Consider the following 27,427-nt stretch of genomic DNA (forward strand, 5'->3'; position numbering starts at 1 on the left):
GCCAGTCCATTTCTGATGCTAAAATTGGTTTCTGACCCCCATATACACCTGTGAGGATGGAGTGCTCCACTACATTTTATCTAGCAGTGGAGCTGGTTTGAGAGATGTCTGCAGGGGCTCACTTACACCAGCTCTGCCTCTTCAGAAATCATACTGTGGAGCTGTGCCCTAATTCACAGCATCTTGAGACTCTTCAGAGTCACTCCGACTTCAGTCTGTACGTGGGCTGTGCTGAGTTCAAGTTTCTGTATACTATCTGATTTAACGTCTGTCAACGCTTCGGTTAAAAGGCTAGCATCATGCAACATCCTAATAAAATTAATTTTAAAACTAGCTTCAAAATTTTAGAAATAAGGAAAATATCAATTACTAGCATTTTTAGAGGATTGGCTGAGGATTTTCCCACTGCTTTTCACCATCTTTGTCAATCTTCTGCTAGAAAACAAAACTGTGTAAAAATAATTTCATCAAGAAGGTGAAAAGGTGGAGAGTTAAGTAGTGACAGGTTAGTTCTGCAGAGTATTGTGAGTCAGAGTAGTAATCTGAGCTGACCTGCATAGTGGGTATTTTAACATAGTCAAAAGCAAGTTAGTTTATCTAAACCTAAAAAAATGCAAGTCCTCTTTAAAGAGTGCCAGAACCGTGTTTTGGAAGCTTATCATCCTGTCTCTGTTGTACCTTACTAGTTTGAGTACTCTCAAGTTGATGCTGCTGCTGAAGGAAACAGTTACTCATCTTCACGCTGCTGCTGGTGCTGTTCAGGGAGAATAATGATTCAAAGTCGTTTGCCTTATTTGAGTCAGCATCACTCTCAAGGCTGTAGAAACAAATCAAGTTTGTGAAGAGTAAGAGGAGAAAAGTAAAAAAATAGAGGTACATAGTGACTGTAGGCAAGGAGGGGGAAAGTAGTATATTTGGAAAGGATGGAGTTGCTGCACCAGTAGCTGGAGGATTGCCCCGAGTCAGACCCTGGTGTGCTTCACTCTGCTGGTACGCGTGGAAGCACAAAGACCAAAGCTGGCACTTTGAGCCAGTGAAGTACCCTTGCTTGCTTGTGGGCTGTCTGTTTCTGCATGCCTACCCAGGTGTGTCTGTGGCCTGCAGGATGCTGGATTGTGGAAGTGATCCTGCTCAAAAAACACTTTCTTTTTTTTCCAGGTTAGTGTTAATTTGGATCACTGTGATTTAAGCAGTCACCTACTACCCCCTCCTTGTGCTGGCAGAAGCTATATGACAATCTTGAGGTGGTAGAACTGTTACTTGCAGTGACAGCTTAATTTGGAGCACTGTGTTCGTTTGGTTTGACATTAAACCAACTTAAAGATTCATTAAACTGCACCATAAGATTGGGCCGAAGCAGTTCCACCCTCCCGTGTGCATTTTTACAGCCATGTAGTGAGCTGGTTCCAGAAGCAGATCTATCTGGAAAGTAACTTGGCCAGAAAAGGGGATTTTTCAGTAGTGTCACTCGTTAGTTGCATGCCTGCTGGAGTAAGGGAGGGACAGGTCTGACAGATTTGGGTTGACTTACACTGCCGTAAAACTGCACCCTAAGAAATTCTACAGACATCCCTCACTCCCCCAATTTGGTGAGGCAGTATCTGTATACAAAATGAAGTGAATCACTTATTTCAGAAAGCTGCAAATGTAAGTGCTGTGAATGATATGATACTCTTCCATGTCTGAAAAGAAACTTAAGATACAGAGGAGAATGTTCTCTGGTTAGAAATAATGGGAATCAGTGCCGTGTTCATATGTAAGCGTGTAGATTGTGCTGGTGCCAGTAATTTTGAACTAATGTGAATGTTGTGGAATCCACGATGAATTCTGTAATATTTTAGCTGACTGGCTGCTGTAATAGGTCATACCATTTATCTTAATACATGATTGCTTTCAAAATGAATTGATTTTGTATTGGAATTCAGAATTGATGTGGTAATATTTAGTGAGAGGTGCTTACACATGGTTCTCCTTTTTTTAGGAACGTTCACTTTCCTCTTTTTTTCCCCTTATTGCCTTTCCCATTTGTACAAAAGAAGGAATTTGAGGTTTCAGTGTTTTTCAGGCCTCCCTAAGCCTGATGGCTCACAGTTCTGTACCACTATTATGATTATGAGATGTGGTCTTTGATGTTTAGACTGGTCTTTTCCTGTTCTGCAGTCCAGACTACTGAGTCTTGTGCTGTGACTTGAACTAGAGCAGGCAGTACAGGCCAGTGCTTGCAAATAGATTTGTCTTCATGCCAACTCTAATTCTTTTTTTTTTTCCCCTCCTAACGCCTACTGTAGTTGATTGTTCTTTCAACAAAGACTTGCACTAACTCACAGGATGTATATCTGTCTGTAGGGGAATATGTGTGTGCATACATACACAGAAATGAATCTTTTCTTTCCAAATAATCACACGTGCAAAAAAAAGTGTACTACCCAGCAGACAGGCACCATAAATAGCTTTCTCTCCCCCAAGCATGAACTGATAAAATGCAAGTAGTAGAATCTTTTTTTTTGTGTCATCCCAAAGCCACCAACATTATTAACACTCCACAGAGCTCGTAGCTGTATACTGTTGCACATTGAGATCTTACGAATTATTCATAGAAAGTGAGAACTCTTCTTCTTTAACCTGTATTTCTTACACTTCAGGGCCTGAGAGGTGTGCGGAATATATTGTTAAGGACTCCTTGGTAGGCCAAAAATCTGGCTGCTGTTGAAAAATGTTTGAACACCATTTTGTTTATTCTTTGAAGAGGCAAGTGTTTACAAGAAGCTTGCACTTTTGTGGTGGTGTATGCATTGAAATTCTGTAGTTGTCAAACTTCAGCCAACCTTACCACCCGTTTTTCTAGTAGTAATTTGTTTGTACATGGGAACTGCTATGAAAATAGCTGCATGGGAATGTTGCCAGAAACTGTTGGATGAAGTGGTATGGATAATTTTGATTTTACAAATCTTCGCTTTGAAATAATTTGATTTCATCTTACGTCATTGAGTGAGTTTGTGGCTTGTTCGTTTTAGTTGTTTCATTTTGTATTATTATTAAAGTAAACCTTTATTTGTAATCTTCAACTTAGAAAGCTTCAAAATAATGCTTAAGAAATGAATGTGTGGATAGGCTTTGCATATATTCGCCAGTCAGTAGTATATTGGGATTCCTGGGGTTCAGTCTTTTTGTTTGTGAATAAATTCTGGAGACCTTAAGTGAGTCTTGATTCAAAATCTCAAATTACCGTTCAAGTCTTTGATATATGAAAGAAAAAACAAACCTGTGAATACCTGATACTATTCATGACCAATGAATGTTCAGAGGCTTGATCAGCCCAAAGAAAGTTTGGTACATTGATTGTAGATAATAATCATGTTGCAAAAGGAAGCTAGGTGGAGGCTAATATCAATTTTACTATACACTGACTTTGCGCTGCCTTAATTCAGATCAGAATGCATGCAAAACTGTCACAAGAATTGACTGTCTTCTGAAATCCTCCTTTTGATATCCAAAAGCAGCTTCTAAGCAAATTCAAAACAAATGTTGTAGGCTCAGTGTCAACCATATGCAGGTGGCCACCACCTAATTTGTATGTTACCCCATGATTTTACAACTATCAAGTTAACCCTGTGTGTGATCAGTCAGAGCTCTGGCAGCAGGAAGCATCTTTCTCCATCTTTCTGTTTCCTTTGGATGTTTCCCTTTAGTACTTACTTCATTTTGGTCCTTAATACAGGGCTATATTTACCACTAGTGAGGAAACTGCCAGTAGTAGCATCTAGGGGTGACACCCTCTGGCCTCTCCACTTTGGCTTGGAATTTCAGCCCTATCCAAATTATGGTTATTTGCTTTACTCTCAACATCTGGAATATAATTCTGCGATTAATCCCATCATGAATGTATCAGTATTTTGGGACTATCTAAGATAAATACTGAAGCATTTTCCTCGATATAGGTTACTTGGGCAGCAACTTTTTGTCTCTTCCTACACTAATTTCTTAAAAAAATTGTAGTTAAATATTAGGCCTCAGCCCTTTAAGGTGCTAAATGGCTTCAACTTAAAGCTTGAATTTTAGGCCCTAAAGATTATAGTTCACAGCTTTTGTCATAATCTCAGCCAACAACAGTTTTAGAATGTTTAATGAACTCCCGCAGCTATTGAAGGCTGTTGGAAACTTCCACAATCTACAGGCCAAAGTGCATTCTGAAGTCTTCCTTTCTTGCTAGGAAGATGCATTGCAGAATGTTTTGATTTCAAATTTAAAAAAAAAAAAAAAAGAAAGAAGAAAAAAGAAAAATAATTCAGAAGAAAATATTGTACTTTTACATTTTTCTTTTTAGGATGGGAATGTGAGGAAAAAAGCAGAGGAAGACACATTCCACAGTTTGGGGTTTTTTTGTAAACCATTTCAGTATGCTACTGACTTGCATGCTGTGATTATGAGGGTGATTTAAAAAAAAAAAGCCAGAACAAAACATACACACAGAACACAAAAACAACCTACAGAACGTGAATGAAACTTGAATTTCATTCTGCTTTGGCTTTTGAAGAGTTAAAAGCAATGGAACTTTGTGTGTTTTACATCTTGTATATGAAAGCTTAAAACAAACATAAGAAATTTATATGGGTTTCAGGACCTGAAGGCAATAACCATACAGTCTAGGGTGTTTTTAGATAAGAAAAGTAAAATTTTGTGCTTATGTAGTGGTTGATGTGTCATACTTAGGAAAGATCAAGTGGTTTATTTTGATAATCACCTGATCAACTAATTGTCATTCTTCTGCAGAGTTCTGGTCTGTGAGATCTGTTGTGTCCTTTTGTAGGTATCATTTCCCCTCCTCTTTTCAAGTTTCCCAGTCATTGTCTGTTATAATATTTTTTATGTTTTAGCTGCTTTTTAAATCTCCAGTACACGCATGTGGACTGCCGTTCTGAGGTCACTGCAGCTGAGCAAGTGAAGTTGAATCGTTGTTCGATTTTTTTTTTTTTTTTTTTTTAGTCAGAGAAACAGAAGCAAAGATCATTTTTAAACAATGAGGCGTTATTTTTGCTCGTGGCTTTAGGCCACTTCAGTCCAGTACTCTTGATGAAGTGTGCGCTTTCTCGTGTGTGCTGGGCAATCACAATTGTTTAGGCCGAGGCTCGCTGCCTTCTTGGTAAGCTGCTCAGTTGTGTCTTTGGCACTCCTCTTTGTCACAGATGCAGACGTGTATGAAATGACCAAATCCTTTGCCAGTACCAAATTTACGTTCATGCTTGGGGTACAGGTTAGTATTGTTTCAGGTCTCTGATTTTATAAAGGGCATTCACTGCATCTTCTACCTATTTCAAGTGAAGGCAAAAGTTACTCGCTGCTGCAGTGTATGCACCGTCCTGAGACTGGTACTGTTGGATTGGTAGAATTTATTGGAAAAGTTTAAATAACTGTAATATGAGACTCTTAGAAACTGTAAAATTCAGTGGCTAACAAAATACTTTATTTGCAATAAGCTAAGTGTTAAAGTAATTTTAAAGAAGCAAGAGGTAAAATATTAACAGGGACATAACCTTGAGAAGTCGATTGATTCTGGCATTGTTTTGTACTTTTGAAGTTGAAATTTCCCAAATTTTGTCATGGAGAGGCTAAGTGATTTTTCTGGATGAACACAACAAAACATTTTGCAAATGCAGAACTACTGTGCCTCAAATGCTTTTCTAAGTATGTTGGACCTTTAAAAATTTTCAATGATTCCTGTTTTAGGCATTCTTTATGAGAAAGTTGCAGGCAGCTATGTAAATTACATTTAGTACTTGCAGGTTGCTGATTTCAGCAACGTAGTTTAGTGAAATGTTAATCTAAATTCAGCATGGTTAATTCTGACACTAAACTTAAAAGACTATTTAAATATATAAATGATAAATATTAAACATATAAACAGTGTATTTTAAAATAAAAATTGTACACAATGAATTTTTAGCTTTTAACCTTAAGGTCTTGATTTGAGTTCTTCCTTGCATAGTTGTGATTTATTTTCAGAAAATCCTATGTTTTTTCTTAGATAATTAAATTGTTATACTAATTAGAGAGATTCAAAATAAAACAGAAGTGAATGTGAAGGTTAAAATGGTAAAACATGGCACAATGCAGGTGATGTCAGTAGATTGACCAGGAATGGTCTGGGGAACCTGTCTAATGGTGGGCGCCTGATGTTTGCTGTAGGAATGGTTGTACCATGAAGTCTTCATCTGAAGTCCATTTTTAACAAAGAAAGGAAATTTCAGTACACTCTCTGATTTTTAGGACATCGGTGATCTTTATGTATTTCACTAAAAATTTAATACAAGACAACTCCTTATTGGAACTCCTTAAAAAAATCAACCATGTTTTGAAAATATTCTTTTAAAAAATAATCTTTGCAATAGCACTTTATATCTGATATATTGCCTACTTCTTATCTTAGCAAAATCAGTAGCTATAAAACTGTGTGATTACATATGAGGAATGTTGAGGGACAGGTACAGCAGTTATAGGCATATTCTAACTATCCACAAGGCAAGAATTTGATGGAACCGATAGACAAAACAGTTGCAGAACTTTTGCAGAGGAAATTGGGAGTTACTTAAAGTTCTCAAAGTATTAGAGAAGAATTCCCAGACAAGACTTTATTAGCTTGAAATTAAAATAACTACAGAAAATTAGTACAACTCTGGGAAGTGACATAGTATCCTCTAAAATAGTATTGCTAATCCAGAAAGGTACAGTAGAACTCTGTAAAAGCAGTATTTTATTTTATTTAATTAGGAAAAAAAAAGTCTTGATTTTGGAAACAGAATACATATTTTGGATGGGGGATGATTTTCAGTCGCCTCAAAGTGATTATATTCCTTGAAAATATTATTAAAATGTTTAGCAAAGTTAGAACCGAGCGAAAACATAGTCCTGTAACTGGAGATTGGGTGTAAACATCAAGACCCAAGAAATTAAAACAGATATGAGGTAGAGACGGGAATGGGGAAAACTCTGGGGTTTTTCTATCTTCTTTTCTTTTCCTCAGACTCCTGTCTTTGCCTTTTCCTTTTTCATTTTTACTTTTTAGTTGAACATACAAATGTACTTCACTCCCATATCCAAAATGGACAAGTCTATATTCTTGTGTGAAACACTGTATCATAAAATGAACAGTAAAATAATTTAAAATAGCACTTTAAATGCTGTCATGTAAAGTCCTCCAAAATGCTTTCTGTAAATAATATATTAAATTTGAAGTATTTCCACACTTTTAATATTGGCAGTTATGATGGTAATAGTACAAGTTGAATTTATTGAAGACTTTTGATGTTATTCTTTGCTACCTACATTATGGTAAAATCCATAGGCTTGTCATATTCATTTTTTCACAAGCTTATTTCTCAGAAGCTGAATATCCTACATATAATCATCATATCTTTAGTATCATCCTGTTGCTAAGCACTGTGGATTTGACTTTCATATCCTTATATCAGCAATATTGGGGCCTTTTATTTTTCCTTCAGTCTCCTACCCATTTTAGAGAAAGTTTTTAAAACTGAACATATATTAAAAATATTTTCAAATTATTTTAACATGTATCAGAAATCAGTCTTTATTATTAGGGATACTTGTCGTTAGTCAGAGTAAAATAATTTAAATTTATTAAATTAATTCTACCAATACAATACTTTCCATGCACTAATTATACATAATTTTCTTCCTCCTTATTAAAGAATTAAATAAGTCTTATAGCCAGGAAACCACTCCAGACATGTTTCAGGTCCAATTTTTCATGCACCGTTTTTCTCCTGTGCTTTAAGAATTTCCAGATACTTTGTTCTTACTGAGGCTACTTAAAAGTAAAATGCAACCACCATCCACACACCAAGTAAGCAATTTCTGCATTTTGCTCTCAGTCCATTCTAGAGTGCCCTATTTTTGAGCTTGGTAGCTGCCTGAGGAGAAAACTTTTTTTTTTTTTTTTTTTAATTAATAATATAGATAATAGTGTTCAACAGGTAGGAAAATGCTCTAGTGAAATAGTGCCTCGTTGGAGAAGCTAATTTGCCTGAACAGAAGGTCTTTGCAGAAGCGTGTCTGGTTTGGGAGAGGCAGGAGCTGGTTCCCCCCACCTCTGGCTGGAGTTCTCTGCAGGGCGATGAACAGAACGCCCATGTCAGCCGGTGCCCCCTGGGAGCAGGTTCTGGTTCGATGTGCTGTTGGGTGGGTGAGGGGGTTATTGTTGTTGCTGGTTGGTAGTGTTAATTTTGATTGTGAAATACCAGAACATTTCACAGTTTGATAGTCCTGATTTGTGTCCAGCCTTTCACATGGCAATGGAAACCTGTGACTTCTGCATTCTAGATAATCATGGTTAATATGACAGTCCTGTATTAAGGCTCCAGTAGATGACAGACACACAGACAGAATTCTTCAGTGCAGTTTTATCAGTAGATAGGGGTTTGCACTAGGGTTTCGCATGATGCGCCTTCTGATGTTCAGTCCTAAGGCTCAGTGGAATCTGGCTCCTAAAGAAAACAGAAAATGAATGCTGTGGCTGAAGAGTGTTTTCTTGTTCAGTTTGCTGCCTTCTTGTGCTGCTGAGTACAATGGTGTTATGTGTAATTGCCAGTCATTGAGCAAGTTCCATGAAAGAAATTTTAATTTCTTCTCTTACCGTTGCAGACTGTGCAATCAGACCGAAAGAACAAGGTACAAATATTTTTGTATAATTTTTTGCTAGAGTAGGTACAGCAAACTTTCAACACACCACAATTTACAGGATTGCTGAAATAGAAAAACTGTGTTTTCTTAGAAAAAATACCTTTTTTTGGTCTCATTTATTGGTCATGTTGGAACACAAGCAGGAAAGAGAGCATGATGCAATTTATACACCACCCCTTCTGGATGACTGAGTCAGGAAGACTGTGTGATGTACCATGAGATGCACCTGCCCAGTGCTGTAGAAATAGACATGGATATAGTCTTTAAAACATAGTATTGCTGGAAGCATTGTCCCCTAGTTGTGTGTTAAAGTGAAGCTCTAACACATGATTTTGTAGTGAGAACTGAGCCTAAATATTCGCTACAAAAGGAATCCTTATAGTCAATTCACAGTAGAAATGAAAATGCCATTGCTGTTCTTGTCCAGCACCACCTTTGCTTTGCAAGAGGAAATGAATTATCGCACAGCAGTGAGCTGGTTGTAAAGAATCCTCTCCCTCACATCTGGAGGCTATTATCAAAGTGTTGGGAAACTTCATATGGAAACAGAAACTCCTTCACTGTGGGGAATACGCTTTTAAGAATTTTCTGGGTTTGCCCCAGCCATATATAACACTTTCTAGTATACCTAAGGGAAAAGGACTATTTAATGAAATGCTTCTAACTGATGATGTCTTGAATTATCATTAGAATGTTTAAAGAATAGGCTCTTTTTAGTCCCTTTGCAAGTATTTTTTGTAATGTATCTATGTATGTGGAAACAGAGTTTCTAAGAACTTAGGCAACTTTCAGTGTTTCAATTTATGAACCCTCTTTAGAGTACTTAAACAATTGTTAGACTTTGGCAGGAAAATTGGAAAGAATCTCATTACAAACCTTTCCAGTAAAAAGACTAGATACTGCCGAAGACTGGATTGCTTTATTAAAAGAAAGAAAGAAAAAAAATTGGTGCTGTGGCACCACACTCAAACATCTAATCATGGATTTGTTAAAGGCGGTGAGTAGCATGAGTATGAGGAGATAAAGTGCCAATAAATATGGGCACTGCTTCTTCTCATTATTTGAAAAGAAATATACATATGTTGCTAAAATGTGATGTGATCCATGATATTATAGCTTGATCATAAAAAATTGTGTGAAACAGCTTAAAACTAGGACAACAAAATACTCAAAAGGATTTCAATATGCTAAGGTCAAGCTAACAATACTTCTTGATGTTTCTTCCATTAAAATTGCTTTAAAAGATCTTGGATTGAGTAGCTAAGTATTGTTATGCATAAAAAGCTGACAAAAATGAGATTTAAAGAAATAATTTTTGTTAGTGACAAACCGTACAGTGACCTGAGATTAGATACTACTCTGCACACTTGAAAACCTTTTAGCTGTTTTGGAAACAGGAAACATGATGAGATGAGTTGGTTTGGTTGATCACAGCCAAGGAGGATTTCACAAATTCCTGTTGAGTCAAATAATTTGAGTTGGGTGAATCTAGTGGAAGCTTTTAGGCTTAACGTCAATAAAAGCAAGGTGAGGAACAGTGAGCAAAACTGTTTACTGACTTTATGAAGTCGTAGAGGACTGAGGGAAGACTGATGCATCAGTCTAGGCTGCTCAGTGGAATCTCACTGAACAGCTTCTATCAAAAAATCTAATACAACTTAAAGATGGGTAAGGAGCCAAATGCTAAACACTATGGATATTATGCTTCCCTTATATAAATTAGGCACGTGTGCTTGTTTGAATACTGTGTGAATGTACTCTATGCAACACTGCAGTTGAGTGAACCTTTACCTCCAAAGGCATGAGATGAGGATGCGATGAGAATAAGAATCTACAAGGCAAAGTAAAAGCGATGGTCTAGAAGGGTAAATGGGGAACCTCTGCTGTCTCATGTCACGATACAAAACCAGGAAATGTATCATTAAATTCATATGAATGAATGAACTGATATATTGGGTGCAAGTTTTGGAGATTAATTACGTGTTTCTCAGACCTTGAATTTAAAACTATCAGTGATCAGATCTTATGCTTATGGCAGTTTCTAATGGACAGAGGAAAATTTTCTGGGAGACTAGTAGGATGGGGATATAGCTGCCCATTTCAGGTTTCACATGCTTGCCACAATTAAGGTTGCTTGTTAAGAGTTCATGTACTAGAAGGCTAAATTCTTCTTCCCTCCCTGGTGTTGGCCATTGAATTCTATCTACCTTCCCTTCTACTGGCTCTGTAACGTATGGCTGTCCGTGAGCTAACTATGCCTGTCAGAAGGCTGTCCAGAGTTACTCAACAAGTGTTGGGGCCAGTGCAAAATATGGGGTGGCACCGCATAGCCAGAGGCAGGACAGGGTAACAGGAAAGGAAGGAGAAGGTGGCAGCGAGTGGTTAAACTGGATCTCCATCATGTCACGTGAAACCAAAACTGTAGCTACTGGGAGATGGGTTTGAACTGTGTACTGCTGAGAGTCCTGGTTGGCAAATGGCTCTGAATTTCTGTCTGTGCTTCATCTTCCTTTGGTGTTTTTTAGCCTGTCAGTGTGTACTCCAGCCAGTCAGTTGCAAGGGAAGTTCTGTTAAATTCCTGACCATTAAAGCTGATTATAATCTACTTTCTCCTTAATAGCAAATTTTAACATCTTCAGAACTAACAAAAGCACAGCCTGTTTTGATGGGAGTGTTTGTTTTGTTTTGTTTTTTTATTTTAACAGCTTAAAATAGTCCCTGTTTCAAAGGAGAGGAGAGATGAGAAAGATCTTGTATTCTTACAACAGCAGGTATAAATGAATTTACAGGATGATCTTACATGAAGCATAGTGGTACCTGCTTAAACACATAAAAAATAGACTGCTTTAAAGTATCATTTGGCTTGGAGGAAAAAGCACCTCACTATTACATATAGCAGTGAAGGAACTGGGATGGTATAAAATGGGTTTGAATCTTCCAGATCTTGCTACAATAAATATTTAAAGTCAAATACTGTAAATACTGTCCAAAGTACTCAGTTCTGAATAAGATGATGTATTTTTGTCAAGCTTGAGTGCTAAGGACAGGCATGTAGTATTTTCTTTGCACATCATTAATCTGATTTTTCCCACGGGCTTGTTCATGACCAAAGAGTGCAAGATTTATCACATGCGGTGATAATAGTATTGGGATGATCTTCTGATGGGCAGGAAGGACACTGTTTTATTTCCTTTTGTGCTGTTATAATATTGGGAAGCAGACTTCCTTGCAACCTTTCCTTGCAGTAATCCATACAAGTTATTGTAATCAAGATGTCAACATCAGATGACTGATTTTGCAGGGCAAAATATTCCACCACTATTTAAATTATGTGTTCTAATTTGTGCTGTGAAAGACATTTTATATTATGGCATCTGAGTTTTCTCTTTTTACTTGCCTTTTTCTCCCCATTTGTTGCATTTATGTTACTTGGGGAATCTTCCACATTTATAGCAGAACTGGAATTCTGCTGTGTGTTATAGAGATACAACATGTGGATAATTGTACAACCTCTCTCCCAAATTGGTAACAATATTTGTCCTGGTTTGATTATGATACTTGTATGTGTGTCATGTTTATATTCGTTATGTAGTTACTTAAAAACGTGTATCAAGAAAGTTACTTCAAATAATTCATGAACTGCTCAGTGTACTGTTTTTATTATAAGTAGTAGTCGGTCTCTCTGGTTTTTTTTGTATGTCAGATTAATTTAACATCTGGTATCCTGGAAAATATTGTCAGAGTTGCTCAATGTAAGTAAAATAATACAGAATATGCTGGTTTACCAATGTGCAGGTGGTGGTAAATTACAAGTCTAACACTTCTTAGCTCATGATCTGGCAGTTGGCCAAACCTCTGAAGAAAAGCCCAGTGTAGGTGAGTCCCCAGGGGAAGGGCAGCCAGTGACACTGTTTGCCCAGTCACAGTACAGACTGCTATTGCTGTTGTGCATAAGCCTTACATATCTTACAACACATCTACAGTCACATCTAGAAACCCTGGTCATTGGCTTCGCTTGGTGAGTAGGGTATAAAGAAGGCAGCAAATAGTCTTTGCCTGAAAATGTGTACAACATGCTTTGTATAATGTTTTGTTCAACTTTTTTTTTTTTTTTTTTTTTTCCCGAGTTACTCAGAACCTGTTAAGTGTCCTGTCATGGAGTATAGGTTAGAGATAGAATTCATAGCGGAAATCTGGCAATAAAATATATTTTTCAGGAGTTAATAACAGTACCAAGACGGGAGTGCCACTTTTTGTTTTACTAATGACAACAGCAGAACTTCACAAAAATCCATCGTCTCCTTTCCAGTTCATTGCTTCTGTGATTTACACATGCCCATTGCTTAATTTGTGCATCTACTTCTGTCCAGCTACGACTCTGATAAATGTGGACCCTGAAAAGGAATTGTTTGCCATGAAGTGAAACCCAGCAGAGGATGGTGCTCCAGAGCGTACACTCCTACTGTCAGAAAGCAGCCCTGGTTCTCAGGCTGAAGATGCTGCTGGCCCATTTCTACCCACTTCTCCTTGCAGTCTTTTTCCAGTGCATAAATGGGACTCCTGTATCTAAGGCATATTAAAAGAGAGACCTTTGGCTGTTTTGGTAGATTAAGCAAACCACAGTCTCGTAATGTCCCCTTACAAGAAAAGGCTTTTGGGACTCTTGGTAGCCACCTTCTGTACCTTTCCCATTTTGAATTATTTTTCTTTTAGTCAGTGAGGGTAATCAGACCTAAGTGATGTGTTTCAAATCAGCATTTAGTATTTTTAGTGTTTCATGAGTTATATTGCTGTTTTTTCCTTTCCTTGACTGGAAGTACTTCTTCTGTCATATCCTGTAATTGCATTTTCATTGTTTTCATGCACATAGCCTGTGGTTGGCTCATAATCTCTTTACAATTGCTTAATAAATGTCCATCTTTCTCTTCTGTTGTTTCCAGCTGATAAGCTCTTAATAGCACAAGTTCCTTTTTTTAAGCACTAAGCTTGTGACCATTGAGCAATTTAACTTTTGGTATTTCTGTTCGTCTCATATAATGTCCTGTACTGCCAGTCCCTCACTGTTGTCATTACTCTCCATTCCTACTTCTTGCACCATGGTTGTTTATGAAAATAACAAATAGGGTCAATTATGACACCGTTATCCACCAATAAATTCATTCAGGTCCAAAAGGTCCTCTCAGTTTAACACTTCAGGAAGGGGGTAAGGAGCAAATGTTGGGCTAAGCTTCATCTCTTCCAATGTCCTCAGTTTCCATGTGACTCAGTGTGATGCTGTTCTTGACACTCAGACAAATTGCCTGCCTTGTTCTTCCTTGTCAGCAGAGTTGTGTGTCTTATCAAAGGAAGTTCACCAGGTTAGCAAAGTAATTATCTTTCTATATGTTACCCTGTTTCTCTTAACTTCTGTGTTTATTTAGCCTTTCCAAATGAGTTTTGTATTATAAATTTCTGTTGATGTCAGTCTATTGGATGTGTTCACAGGATCTTCTTTCTTGATTATTAGGTTGACAGTTGCTAATTTCTGGCCAGTTGGTATCCGTCTTTGTGTTGTGTGTTGGTTCCTTGTGTGTGTGGTTTGTTTTGTTGTTTTTTAAAGAAAAGCAAGCTAAACCTGTGTTACTAAGTTTCGTGATTTTTGTCAGGTATTTAAAGATTCTGAAATACCAATCATCTGGCCCTCCTGATTTGAATATTTTGAGATATTTTATTTTTGTTTCTATCCTCACAGTAATTTATATTTTTCCATGTTTGTTTGGTGGTTCTGGCTGATAGATAGAACTATATCTGAGGGAGACCAAGACTTTTCATCCTAAATCTGCACCATTTAGAGTATTTTTTCCAGATACACATCTGTGGATTTTGCTATGTTTTACGATTAGGTCTTAGTCAAAGAACATAATTTATTGTTAATAGCTAATGGCAAGGGTCACTCATAATACTGTTTAAACCATGTAAGGAAAAAAAGCAAAACCACTCTGATAGCAGAGTTGGAAATTGCAGTCTTGAGTGTACTTCGATTCCAACCTTCTTTTGACATCTTTCCCTGAGCTGTCCAAGCTCTGGAAGAGTCAGCTGGGGCTCACATCAACTTGAGGAAGTTTTTATTCCTATATCAGTAAATGGTACCAAATTCTCTCAGTTGTTTAAATTTCTTTTTTTCAATGATTTCAAGGCGAATTTTAAAATGCTGATTATCCTTCCCTGGTCTTTTTTCAAGCCAAGGGTGGTTAAATGTTACTTCTTTGGAATACTAAGAATAAGCTGTTGTGAGAACAGTAAAACAAATGCAACCTGCACACATCTTCCCTGTGCTGTGACTGGCTTGGAGGTTTGTGTTTGTCCTGCCAGCTGCAGCAAGGCTTCCGTCCATCTGCCTGCTTCTTCCTCTCTGCAAGCACTTGTTTGAGTCTTTATCTGCACTGAGCACCCTCTCCTCTCTTTGTGTTTATACAGCCCTCCTCCCTGGAATGCTGGAATCATCAGTATGTTTTAGCCATAGCCTGAGCTTCCTGATCCAACAAACCATGCACCTAAATCTACATGATCAATAAACACAAACCAGGATCTGAACAGCAAAAGTTAGTATTCCCATCTGAGGCACAGGTCTTGCACAAGAGCAACCTGCAGCTGAGTCACGCAAGGACAAGCTACCATGTGGATTTACTGTCTTTGCAAACAGGCTGCGTGGAAACTGCGTGTGAGGTGTGGCAGCTGGCAAACCTCGCTTGGGCAACCTCTGGTGTGTGTTTCAATGCAACTGAAAGGCTGACAGTCTCAGGAGGGCTGGAGATAGAGTTCATCTCACCTCTAGTCACACTGAGCTGCTTTCATGGTCAGTGCAGGGAATTAGGCATTTCCAGAGCAGAATTGAGCTGACATCTGTAGATGTCATCATAGACATCTGTGCTTGAATTTGGTCGTGGTCTGTGCATTTCTCTCCAGCGGGTGAAAGGGTAGCCCCGAGTGATTGGCTTGCACAGGGTGTGTTTTCATGCAGTCTTCAATTTTCAATATGTTCATAATGTGCCAAGACTGACTTAGCAGTCTCAATTTAACTGCTGTTCCTGCTAATCTGAATAAAGGTATTTGCATTTCTATACCATCTCCAATGCTGCTATAATTTCACTTATGTGTTTGCAGAGCCTGGGAGAGTGAAATCTTGGTTTGATAATTAGAATTTCAGGGTACTGTGATAAAATGGCAATAATGAAAATATTTAGAATAGTTTTAACACTTTTATTTCTGCAAGGTAACTACAGTACCAATATGTGATAACTTAATGGAGATGCGTTAAATCAAAACCAATGCAGAATGAATGTAAATGTCAATAACTGTATTTTGTTTACATTTGCTAGCAATTAGTGTTCAAATCGAGTGCTTAATTGTTTGGGAAAAAAAAAAGAGTGATGTTATATTAATGTATTTAAATAATACTGGTTTGTCTCCTGCTTTTTGCACAGAGGACAGTAAGAGTTTTCTGTGGTGGAAGCTACTAAGTCTGTAGTGTTTTATATAAATGAATATTAGTGCCCTAGTTACGGTTGTTTCAGCTGTACAGCAAGACTTCAGTTATGCAATAGTACTGTAATTTTTAAAAAGTATTGAGTTTCTGCTACGGTTTAATCACTTTTCCCTGGAATAAAAACCGACTTAGCATGATAATACAATAATTAATACCCAACTGTGAAATAACTACTTCATTCTGCTAGAGAAATATTTATATAGAGTTGAATCAAAACTTTGGGAAGTTGAGATTCCTTTTAGACCTAAAACGAAAACTGTAATAAAAAGAGGAATTGGAGTGGGGTTTTGTTTGTTTGGGGCTTTTTTTTTCTATTAGAACAAGGGTAGTTAGGATGGATCAGATGATACCTCGAATGTAATTTGCTTTAACAAAATATGAACCACAGCCTTGAATTTTCTTGGGCTTACTTGCTTTGTCATATGCCCTCATTGTTGTGTTTATGTATATCACTAGTTATATGAGTGGTTTCCAGTTTGGATTTAAAAATAATTTAAACCTTTAAATTATTTGGACCTTTAGTCTTCTGTATATTTCAGGTTTTCAGTTTCACTCTTCTAATAAATCAATTTCTAGGTGTTACAATTACCTGTATTGTAGTGGTATGGCCAAAAAGTTATACCTATGAAAATCTTTCTGAACCAGTTATGAGCAGTTCTTCACTAGAACGATGACTACAATACAATTTTAGAAGGAGCTTTTGGCAAGGGCAGGATAAGTATGCCTAACTTTACATGTTAATATTTCTGTTGATGCTGTGTATCCAAAGTAATACCAATCCCAGGTGATTAGAAGTAACTTTTCTTTGTCAGACCTAAACACAGAAAAGAACTTGCAGTATGTTGTCATTTCGTTTCTTTGTATTGTGGACATATTTGTGAACTCTAGTCCTAGACCAAGACCGTGCATTAGATGTGGTATAAATGGGGGGGAGGAAGGGAAGATGGTTTGTGTCGTAGAGGAAACAAGATGATGGATGGCTGTGGAGAGAAAGATGGGAGTGCCGCAGGACAGCATTGTACTTGAGGATATGCAGTTCTATTAAGTGATGTCATCAAACACACAGTGTCTTGCACATCTGAAGACTTAAGTTGCTCTCTTGATAGTTGCTTGATAACTACTTTTTTCAGTTGTGCTAGAGAGCAAGAGTGCCAGTCCTGTAACTGGTGAAATTTTGAGTGAGCTCTTGGCTTTCTAGTGAGTGTGAAGATGCAAGCATATATCGAATTTAATGTCCGGTTTTTTTTTGGTTGGTTGGGTTTTTTGTTGTTGTTGTTTTTTAACAATTGATTTCATATGGAGATTAGCAGGCATTTGGAAATAATTCTATTGTGTAATACCTTAATCAGTGCCAGTAGTTGCTTGGCTATAGTAGAGATTACTCCCAGGCAGTAGGATTTTAGGTATAGTTAATTGCGTATATTGAAGAAATGTGTATAATTATTTTGTTGAACTATGATGATAGTCCTGCAAATTTATGGATTAGTACTTAAATACAAGTCTTTATTAATTCTCTTTTCCCCAAATCTTATATCTGTCCTCCCACCGGCAAGAATTTACATCTTGCTTTTAACTGTGGTATAGCCTTCTGTAGTTTGTCTATATGTTACTTTCATTATTTGCATTTTATTATATATTTTGTGTACTCCATATGTTTTATTCGTTATTTGTATTGCTTTGGTGTCTGGGATCGTAGATAAAGACCAAGATAGTATTCTGTTCGTTTCTCGTGTGTGCTATAAACAGAACGTCATGCACCAAAGACTTTATTATAAAACAAAAGACAACACACAAATACAAGCAGATATGGGACTATAAAGAAACAATGGAGGCAACATAGATCAGTATATTAAATAGTAGTTGCAGCTTTCCAATGGCCCGATTACTGCACAAGTGTTGGTTTGCAATAGAAAAGAAATATCAAGGAGTGCTTTGCAGGGAAATAGAGTGAGGTTTTATGGATATTTGCTGGCAGTTCCTTTTGAATACAAGAGCAACATAGGAAAGTCTGTAAAGCTGGTGTGTTTTCAAACAGGCAAGATCGTGCCAAAGACTAGTTTCATTACTTTAATCCCAGAATATCCTAACATTTTGTTACCAAAGGGGAAAGTTGTGTGAATTATCATAGCACTATGCTGCCTTACCTTGTCTGTTTTTGACATGACAGAGAAGGTATATATGCAAGATTTATGCATATTGTCATATGAATATGAGAACCCAAAGAGAGATCTGAATGTAGGAGGGTATTGTGGTTAGGAAGCTTGTGATATGAATAGGGAGAAAGGAGGTTGGGTTTATGAGAAAGATCAAAAGGTCACTCATATAGGTTATCTATAAAATGAGTAAAAAGACTGGAAGGAACTTTAGTGGGATGAGTTTATATGGTACGGAGACAGTTTATTGTCAGTCTCCAGGGTAGGATCCACAGATCTTTAAGTCCTTTCTGCCCTGTTCCTAAAGCCTTCTGTAGCAGTTATCTGAATCCCAGCCTGCAAGTCAAGACCATTATTCTCTGTCCTGTCACCAGCAGAGAGAGTGGGGAGGGGTTATTGTTGGTTTTGCATCAGGTTGGTTTTTGGTTAAGTGGTGCTGTTATTTGTTTGGGCTTGGTTTTTTGTTTGTTTTGTGTGGGGTTTTTTGTTTGTGCTGTTGCTGGTTGGTTGGTTGTAGTTTTTTTAAATCTTCCTTATTGAAAGAACCTGGTGAATTTTGAAAACTATGTTATCGATTTTTTTCAATTCCAGTACCTAGGAAGGACAGGTGATGTGTCGCACTGTAACAGACAGACCTGTACTGTCAATATTCAGATGTTCTCATCCTTTCAGCTAATGCTTCAAAGTACAGCTTAATATTTTTAGGGAAACAGGCCAGTGCAGGTAGAATTTGGACTTTTGTGGGCTGTGGCTGTAAAGTTCTCTTTTATTCTATTGGTATGTTGTGTTTTCTTTTTTCTCTGTTTCTTTCTTCATTTTTGTTTTTTCTATAAGTTACTTCATGAAGGAATGTACTTCTACATTTATAGAAATAGAGGAGGAGTTTTAAATAATGTACTATAGGAAAAGTTGCTGTCAAACTTTTATTTTAATTTATAAGATCTACTGAGTTTAAAACTGGGTTCCGAAACTCAGGGAGAAGGTAAAGCTGAAAGACGGTGTTTCCATGTTGGAAGCAGGGGCGTGTTTAATAATGGAAGAACAAGCTTAGTATCATTTGAATGACATGATAACAAAAGAATTGTGGTAAGAGTAAGAGATGTTTTTATTAGCTGTGTGAGCTCAGTCTCCTCTGATGCTTTACTTTTAATATTCTAGAGGTGAATTTGACCCATTAAGTTTTATCATTGCGTGGTTTCTCGTATATTTCTTTAATGTGTGTGTAATGGGTGTACTACTGGTATGCAACATGGCTGGCCTTCACAATTTTAACTCAAAGGATGCTCAAGTGACATGTAGGAATGGAATGTAAAGACCGATTTGACTAAGATCAGACTAAGAATCTGTGGCACACATCCCAGTTCTGTGCTGCCATCCTAGAAGCCATCCTCATCCTTGAACAAACCCTATTCCAGAAGTTAAACCTGCAACCTTTTATTTCTTCAAACTGGAGCTTAACTTTCAGTTCTGCCAAATCATTATGCTGAGATCCTTCAATTAACTGGGGTTCTACAGTAATTAAAAATAAACAATTTTGGTGGCATTCCATGGGAATTAGTAGTTCTTAGCTGCACTAGAAGAAACAAGGAAACTACAAAGTTGATTTTTTTCATTGTATACATAAGGCTATAGATACAATTTTCAGTATGCAGAGAGCAGATCTGCAACATCAGGCATTTTGTACATGAGGTCTTAAATTCTTACCTGGTATCTAGTTAATTTAAACCAGCTGAAAGGATTGTGCGTACGTAAAATAGTTCTTGAGTTCTGTGCCTTGATATAGGCAGAGCACAAGACTCACCTCTTAGGCTCCTCTCAAGTCTTGGCATAGCTCTTAAAGCAGCTGCATTATACTGTGGCCTATACATGAGGCCAGCTGACTTGCAGTCCCTCGTACTGTCCATACTGAGGCAAGTCCTCTCTTTGAAGAGGTCTGGGACTGCTCCGATGAAGAGGTGCTGCCATCTCCAACCTCACCGGTGTGTTAAGATTGGCAAAGTAAGCAGAGCTGCAAAGCGTTTTTTAGTGTCTTAATTTAAAATACTGAGTTCAATAAGCCTTTAAGTATCAGATAAACACTTCCCTTTTTCTGGTGTTCGTCCTAACAAAAAAGTTGTAGTACTGTGATTATGCAGTGGAGCACATATTGACAGCATTCTATCCTTTCAGAAAGTATTTTTTAGTAATTAGGAATAAAATAAAATGAAAAAGCACTCAAATGTTTTGTGGGGTTTTTTCTGTGTTTTTCAGATGGTGGTAAAAACCTTCATGGATATGGACCAGGACTCGGAGGATGAGAAGCAGCAGTATCTCCCATTAGCCTTGCACCTTGCATCTGAATTCTTCCTCAGGAATCCCAATAAAGATGTGCGCCTCCTTGTAGCATGTTGTTTGGCTGATATCTTTCGTATCTATGCTCCTGAAGCTCCATATACTTCCCATGACAAACTTAAGGTAAAAAAGCTTTATGAAATAAAGGCTTTCTTCCTACCTCGTTGTCTTACTGAGGGGAAAAAAAAGCCACCACCACCCTTAAAAAACAAAACAAAACAAAACACTGTTTGGGTGGGGTTTTTTTTACTCACATTTATACTGATGTTCAGTTTTATTAAAGAGAGATTGCTTTAGTCCTGTGAGTCAGTGTAGTACTTTAAGGGCCAGAGATATGTAAAGGAATGCTAGACAACCAGCATCTGTGTTGGGGATAGCTTTCTGTCAGTGCCTAAAAAAGACAATTTAATGTTCTCATATCATGAGTTTGTAAATGTGTGTAGATGTCACTACTAAAGGGTTGTATTTTTATTTTCTGCTGATTCAAGCTTGTAAACACTTTATTGTTTTTTGACAGGACATATTCTTGTTTATTACAAGACAATTAAAAGGCTTGGAGGACACGAAGAGCCCTCAATTTAACAGATACTTTTACTTGTTAGAGGTAACACAATAGCTGTAACTTTCAGTGATGGTATTTGCTCTGTAAGCCTAAAAAATGTAATCAGTCTTTCTCCAGATGTGCCAGTATGCCTGGGAAATTTCTTTTATTCTGTAAATCGCACCAGACTCATTAAAGTTCGATTAATTGCTTCTTTTAGCAGTTATATTTCTGTTTGCATTTAATGAGTTCATGCAGCCTGTAGTTGACACATTAAAACAATTGGTATTTTTTAACACTTAGCCTTTGTCTTACAATTCTATACATTGTTTTTCTTATGCACCCTTAAGGTTATATTAGCTCATCAGAGAGAATTTCAAATGCTGATTAAAATGCAAATCTGCTTATATTGGTGATGGGAGAAGGAATGTAAGATTTTGGTTTAAAAACATTAGAGAAACCTACTCTTGAGAAGAAGCGAAGGGGTTTTATTAGTATACATTTAGAAACAGTATCTTGTTTGTAAACCTTTTATTGATGTTTAAAGCTGTATTGGTTCACAGCATGAAGAAAGAAGTTTAGAAACGTGTACTTGTTAAGTTTCTGTTGATCTGCTTTTATACATATGAAATCAGATTATTCTATATTTAGTTTTTTCCTGGATATATGTTGCAAAGCTCCTTTGATTTAAGAGCTCTTCATATGCAAAGCAAATATCCAGTCTCTTTCCCCAAAGGGTGTACAATCTGTTGTATAATATTTTTCCTTAAACAGAAAAAAATGTAACTAACATGATTATATTTATGTGACTTAATGTGAAGTTGTAATATCCTAAATATCCTATTTCTGTTTTAGAATTTAGCTTGGGTTAAATCTTACAACATCTGCTTTGAGTTGGAAGATTGCAATGAAATTTTTATTCAGCTTTTTAGGACTCTTTTTTCAGTTATCAAGTAAGTTGCATTGCTTCAATTATATTAAAATATCATCAGTTTCGGGGTAGACTGAATCCTTGCATAGCCTACAAATAAATTTGTCTGAATAGAACACGTCTATTCCTCAGAACAAGGGGATACAGGGAAAGCAAATGAGTGCGAATTACTGACAATATGGAGGGTGATGTGTTTTAAAATCTCTTGCCTGTGCTACAACAGTGAACTTCATTCTGACTCATTTATCTATGTTTGTATTTCCATGGTTGTTATTTTCGTCCTTTTTGTTTTGTTTCACTTTTTAAAGCAAAGCTAGAGTGTTCTAGGTTTTTGGAGCTTTCTATAAGGGAGGAAAGGCACATAAAATCGTTTTTGAGATGTAGAGACTGTAAGGGAAGCTGGACAGCATTAGACATTGTTTCTTAACAGTACTGTTAATATTTGTCAGGGTCTGAAAATTTAGTATTGATAATATTCTTTTATCTTCTTAGTAATAGCCACAACCAGAAGGTACAAATGCATATGCTGGATTTGATGAGTTCTATCATCATGGAAGGCGATGGAGTAACTCAGGAGCTGCTGGACTCCATTTTGATTAACCTCATTCCTGCACACAAGGTCTGCAAACCAAAATACTATAGTAGTATATCATTATAACAATAATTCTTTTTACCTTTTGCTTGTTGTTTATCTCTCCATGCACTTCAGCCATCACATCTGCTTTCTTTTTTTTCCCCCCAGCCTTGTAACAGTAGATAGAATATTTCCTTTGGGAATTAGTTGTTGCTGTTCATTAGCTGTGTCTAGATTGTTTGGTATCAAGTACTCGTCACCTCAGGAACTCTGTACTGAAACAGTAATAAAGTATTTTCAAGCAAATGTAATATGTAATAGGAACATGTATCTTAAGGATTGTGGGTTGTTGGTTGGGGTTTGGGTTTTGTGTTTTGTTTTTAATTAGTTGGTTGCTTTGAGTGCTCTGTATTCTTTCATGAGTTCCACAATCTTTCTGCCCTTTGCAGAGTTCAGCATCCCTTTAACTCACTGTAAGTGACCCCCTTCGTCCCAGAGGACTCTTACGGGAGCCCCTCCTAGCAGATGGTTGCTGTCACACTGGTGTTGTCTTAGCCCATCTACACAGCTACTTGGGCAGGTTTTTCAGAGATTCCCCCTTTACCAGCAGCTTCATGAACTGTCACTGATGCCACCTTTCTGGTTTCATTGCATGACTTACTGTCTGGTCACCGGGTCTGCAGTTGAGCTTTTGAAGTACCTTTGTTGTAATAGCGAAATGAAGTCGAAAGGAGAATAAACACCACTCCCTTAGCTGTGAAATAACAAGAAGTGAGATGCAGGCTGGTGCTGCCTTGCATTGGATAAGAAAATTCCCTTGCTAAGACACTTGTGCTTCTTACTGAAAACTCTATGGAGAATAGTAAGTTTCAATTATGAGCTACAGTAAATGAACTGTACTCTGATTACCAGGTGTGTGTATCTATCGTCTGAGGTCAATTTGCATTCCTTCTGTCGTGACTGTGAGATGAGAATATCATTCTATCAACTCATTTTTATTGACAGCAATGAGACGATGTCTTATTAATACTGCTAACAGGAAGGGAGGCCTCTTAGAAGAATAGGAAAAGAGTCCTTTTGAAAATATGCTGGTCTTTTAAAGTTGTCTCTAATCCATTATAGGCAATAGAGATCTGGAGTGGAAATAGAGGAGTGGAGATGTACGTGTCAAGTGCTGGCTCAGACTATTAACAATGGTGGGCATTGCTCTGAGAGTGCAAAGACCTGCTAAACCTGGTACAACTGAACAGTGTGTTGTGACTACTTGGTGTAGGCAAAGTAAAAGTCAATAAGATCTTTTAGCATTAACGTAGTTAGCTTAATCATATTCATTTTGCCTAGTGAAGGAAATTCTCAAGCAAGGCTTTGATAAGGGGGAGGTGAACTGGATGTAAATATTGGGTCATACTGTATATTTAGTATGTTGGCCTCTAGACTGGTGGCCGGTCCTTACTGGCTCTTGACCATCATGACTGAGCAAATAATATGCTGTAGTCAGTGCTCACTGTCGTACTTTGGTCAGTATTTTGGTCTGTTTTAACTTGTTTCCTGTAACAACGGACCTTAAACTGCTGCTTTACCACACGTACAAAACCCCAGAAAGTTCTTTTGTCTGCTCTGCCTAGCAGAGTTTAACTGCGGTAATTATGTTCTCTTTTTATGAACAGATCTCCTAGGAAATTCTGCGATTATATTGTTTGTCCTTATGTGTGTAAATCAGAAGCACCATAGCTTGAAAAGCACAGTTTATTTTATTTTACAGAACATGTAACAACAATACTTTTATGTCTGTGCAAAGCAATTGAATACTAGTTATTCTCTGCTACGACACAATAGAAGTATCGGTGTGGCTAGACTGTTACGTTTAATGGAAGTTCATCTTTGTAAAGGAGATCAAATATGTATTTTGGATAATGTATTCTTTTCTTTCTTGAGTTTTTTTGTGTGTTGTGGTTTTGTTTGTTTTAAATTTTCTTACATTGTGTAACACAATTCTGCAATAAAAATGAGAAATTTACTGATACCTAGACATGAAATAAAGTCTACCTCAGCATCTAAATTATATTAATTTGTAAATGCATTATCAGTTAAATGACTTTACCACACATTCTCTCTGTGTGCGCTAAGGTGGCTCTCCTCTAGTAAATCCAGGTTTTTAATAGCAGCAAGGTATGTCACATTTTGTTTAGACCACCTATGGCATCAAACTGTAATGCTTTTCATCAACTTTAAAACCAGGACTACTGAGTGAATAGTTTTCTTTACACTCTTACTATCAAGATTATTCCTGAAAGACATATGTTTCCTGTATTAAAAATCTTTATTTTCTTCTGCATCCTCTACAGCATGGGCAATCCAGATCTTCAAGGTTTTTTTTTTTTCTCCTAACAGTCTGATTGTTTATTTATTAATAGTTCTTTATTTTGTCATTATAGATGTATTTTCTAGGCTGTTTTGATGTTTGTTGTTGTGGGGGTGTTTTTGTGTTTGGGTGGTTGTTGGTTCGTTTTTCGTTTTTTTTGTTGGTGTTTTGTTTTTGGGGGGGGTTGGTTTTTGTTTTTTTTCTTTTGTTGGGTTTGGGGTTTTTTTGTTGATGTTTGTTTGTTGTTGGGTTTTTTTCGCTCTGGCGAGCCTGTCTAGGGAAAAAAAAAAACCAACCAAACAATGAAACTTCATTGCAATAAATGTTTGAAGCTGTATTGAAGATCCAAATAAAATATATTTTCTATATGAGTTTGGCAGTCCTTTAGTTTAGTACAGACATACCTGCCAACTAGATTTTAATCATTGTCTGGTTTGGAGAGAAACTGTTTTGTTTTGAATTTGAGAAGAGTTTATACATATCTGTCTATAATGAAACATCCATTTAGTGCTATGGTAACTGAGGAGATATTTGTTTCGGCCTTTGGCCATTTGATTCTCTTTACTATCATTTGATGAATTGTCTTCTGGTTTGTCATCTCATCAGCTAGAAGAACATGAGGGAGTCATTCCCAATGTAGACTTGCCAAATACTGTCTTTCCAAGAGTCCTGAGGCTTTAGCTGTATTTTGTCTGTAGCCATTTGTAATTTTCAGGGCAATCAGCTAATCCACCTACCTTTTTCTTTCCCCTGCTCCAAGCTGCATTAATCCCTAGATGAGATGAGATACTTGATATTGGATTCTGTGCAGATTTGGACAGTCACATTTTTCAGATGTGCAGCTACATTCCTTATCTTGCTCAAGAGTAAAAAAACCCCTGTTCAGATTTGTTATGTTGCAATCAAACGTGTGCGTGGGAAGTTTGCAACTCCCCATGCCCAAGTGCTCTCGTGCTTTCCACGGGTGTGCCAGAGCGGGATGTGATTGCATGTGTAAGCTTTTCCTAGATATGAATGCAATGCTAAAGGTAACAACTGGAGTGACAGTCTTAGAATAATGTGCAGGAAGTGATGGTTTTGGGTTAGATTTCTTTGTGTGAAGAACTAGTTTTAAGATTTTTCTAAGTGTAATTAACATAACTGAACTTAGCTTCGAAAACGGATTGGCACTAAAACGCACCTTTCTGAAGTCATAGTCTTTTAAGGCTGGGAGAGAAAAGTAAAGTAAAGTAATCTGTCTCTAATTTTTTTTTCTTTATTTCAGAACCTTAATAAACAAGCATTTGATCTTGCAAAAGTCCTGTTGAAAAGGACCGTCCAGACCATTGAACCATGTATTGCCAATGTATGTAAATTAATTAATCCGTGTTAACTACAAGTAACAAGTGTTCCTGTTACTGTCTTGAATTATTGGAGATTTGCTTCTTTATTTAAAAATATTGTTTATAAAACTCACATTTTGTAATGCAGCTATAAGAACACAGTTTTCTAAGTAGGATATTATTAGCTTGCTTGTTAAAGAAATATTCGAGCTGTTTCAAATAAGTGAAGAGGAAATTGATTTTTACCCATCTCAGTCTAAGGATAAGCCTAAATCTAGTCTGTAAAAACAGATGACTACCAAAAAATTGTGCTGCAACAAAAGGAATTGTTAGTACTTCATATGTCCAGCAATTGGACATTTTCATGCCAAACTTTAGGATGAAGTGTTTCAAACTACCAGCTCTGTACTAGACTGTTTTTCTATCCTAAACTTGTTCTGGTCATAAAGACTGAAAGAAATGAGTTTTTTACAAGGCTTCCTTGTACTATAATTTTTTTTGCCGAATGTCAATGTTGTATGGTCTACCTATTAAAATACCTACTACAGTCTTGTAGGGGGATGTAGTCTGATCCATTGTGTTGCCTTTTCATGTTGCTGAAGCCAATAGAATACTTAAAAGTCAGAATAGTTTAAAAAGGGAATTATGCAAATTCATAAAAGATTAATGAGTAAGTATTGAAAAGCTCAAGGAGTCTCGCTAACAAGTACCACTTCCCAGTTCCCCTGTTTCTTGAAGCTTTAAGCCTGGACACAGGAAAGTGCATAGAGTGACCTTTGAGTTGATTTTAATATTATTCTTCTTACTTTCTTATTCAAGTGCGTAATAGCTTCATAGCATTTGCACTGCTCAAATAATATTAACATTAAGCCACAGTATCTAATAGGAAGTATATCAAGCATATTAAAACTTAACAAATCCAAAAGGAATCATTCATATTTTAGGCTGCTCAGGTTTTTTCTGTTAGATAGCTAACAACCTTGATATATTA

General features: G+C 37.0%; 1 protein-coding gene across 2 annotated transcripts in view; it reads left to right on the plus strand.

Annotated features, from left to right (window-relative positions):
• Positions 1 to 27,427, plus strand: part of PDS5A (PDS5 cohesin associated factor A) — a 77,825-nt gene that overhangs the window by 11,053 nt on the left and 39,345 nt on the right. For both annotated transcript variants that reach the window (XM_065633306.1, XM_065633307.1), the window contains exons 3-7: positions 20,626 to 20,829; positions 21,224 to 21,310; positions 22,103 to 22,200; positions 22,671 to 22,797; positions 26,379 to 26,459. In XM_065633306.1, the coding sequence (XP_065489378.1) occupies positions 20,626 to 20,829; positions 21,224 to 21,310; positions 22,103 to 22,200; positions 22,671 to 22,797; positions 26,379 to 26,459 (597 nt within the window). The remainder of the gene's footprint in view (positions 1 to 20,625; positions 20,830 to 21,223; positions 21,311 to 22,102; positions 22,201 to 22,670; positions 22,798 to 26,378; positions 26,460 to 27,427) is intronic.

This window comes from Caloenas nicobarica, chromosome 4 (genome assembly GCF_036013445.1).
Source record: "Caloenas nicobarica isolate bCalNic1 chromosome 4, bCalNic1.hap1, whole genome shotgun sequence".
In the NCBI taxonomy this organism is placed as follows: domain Eukaryota; kingdom Metazoa; phylum Chordata; class Aves; order Columbiformes; family Columbidae; genus Caloenas; species Caloenas nicobarica.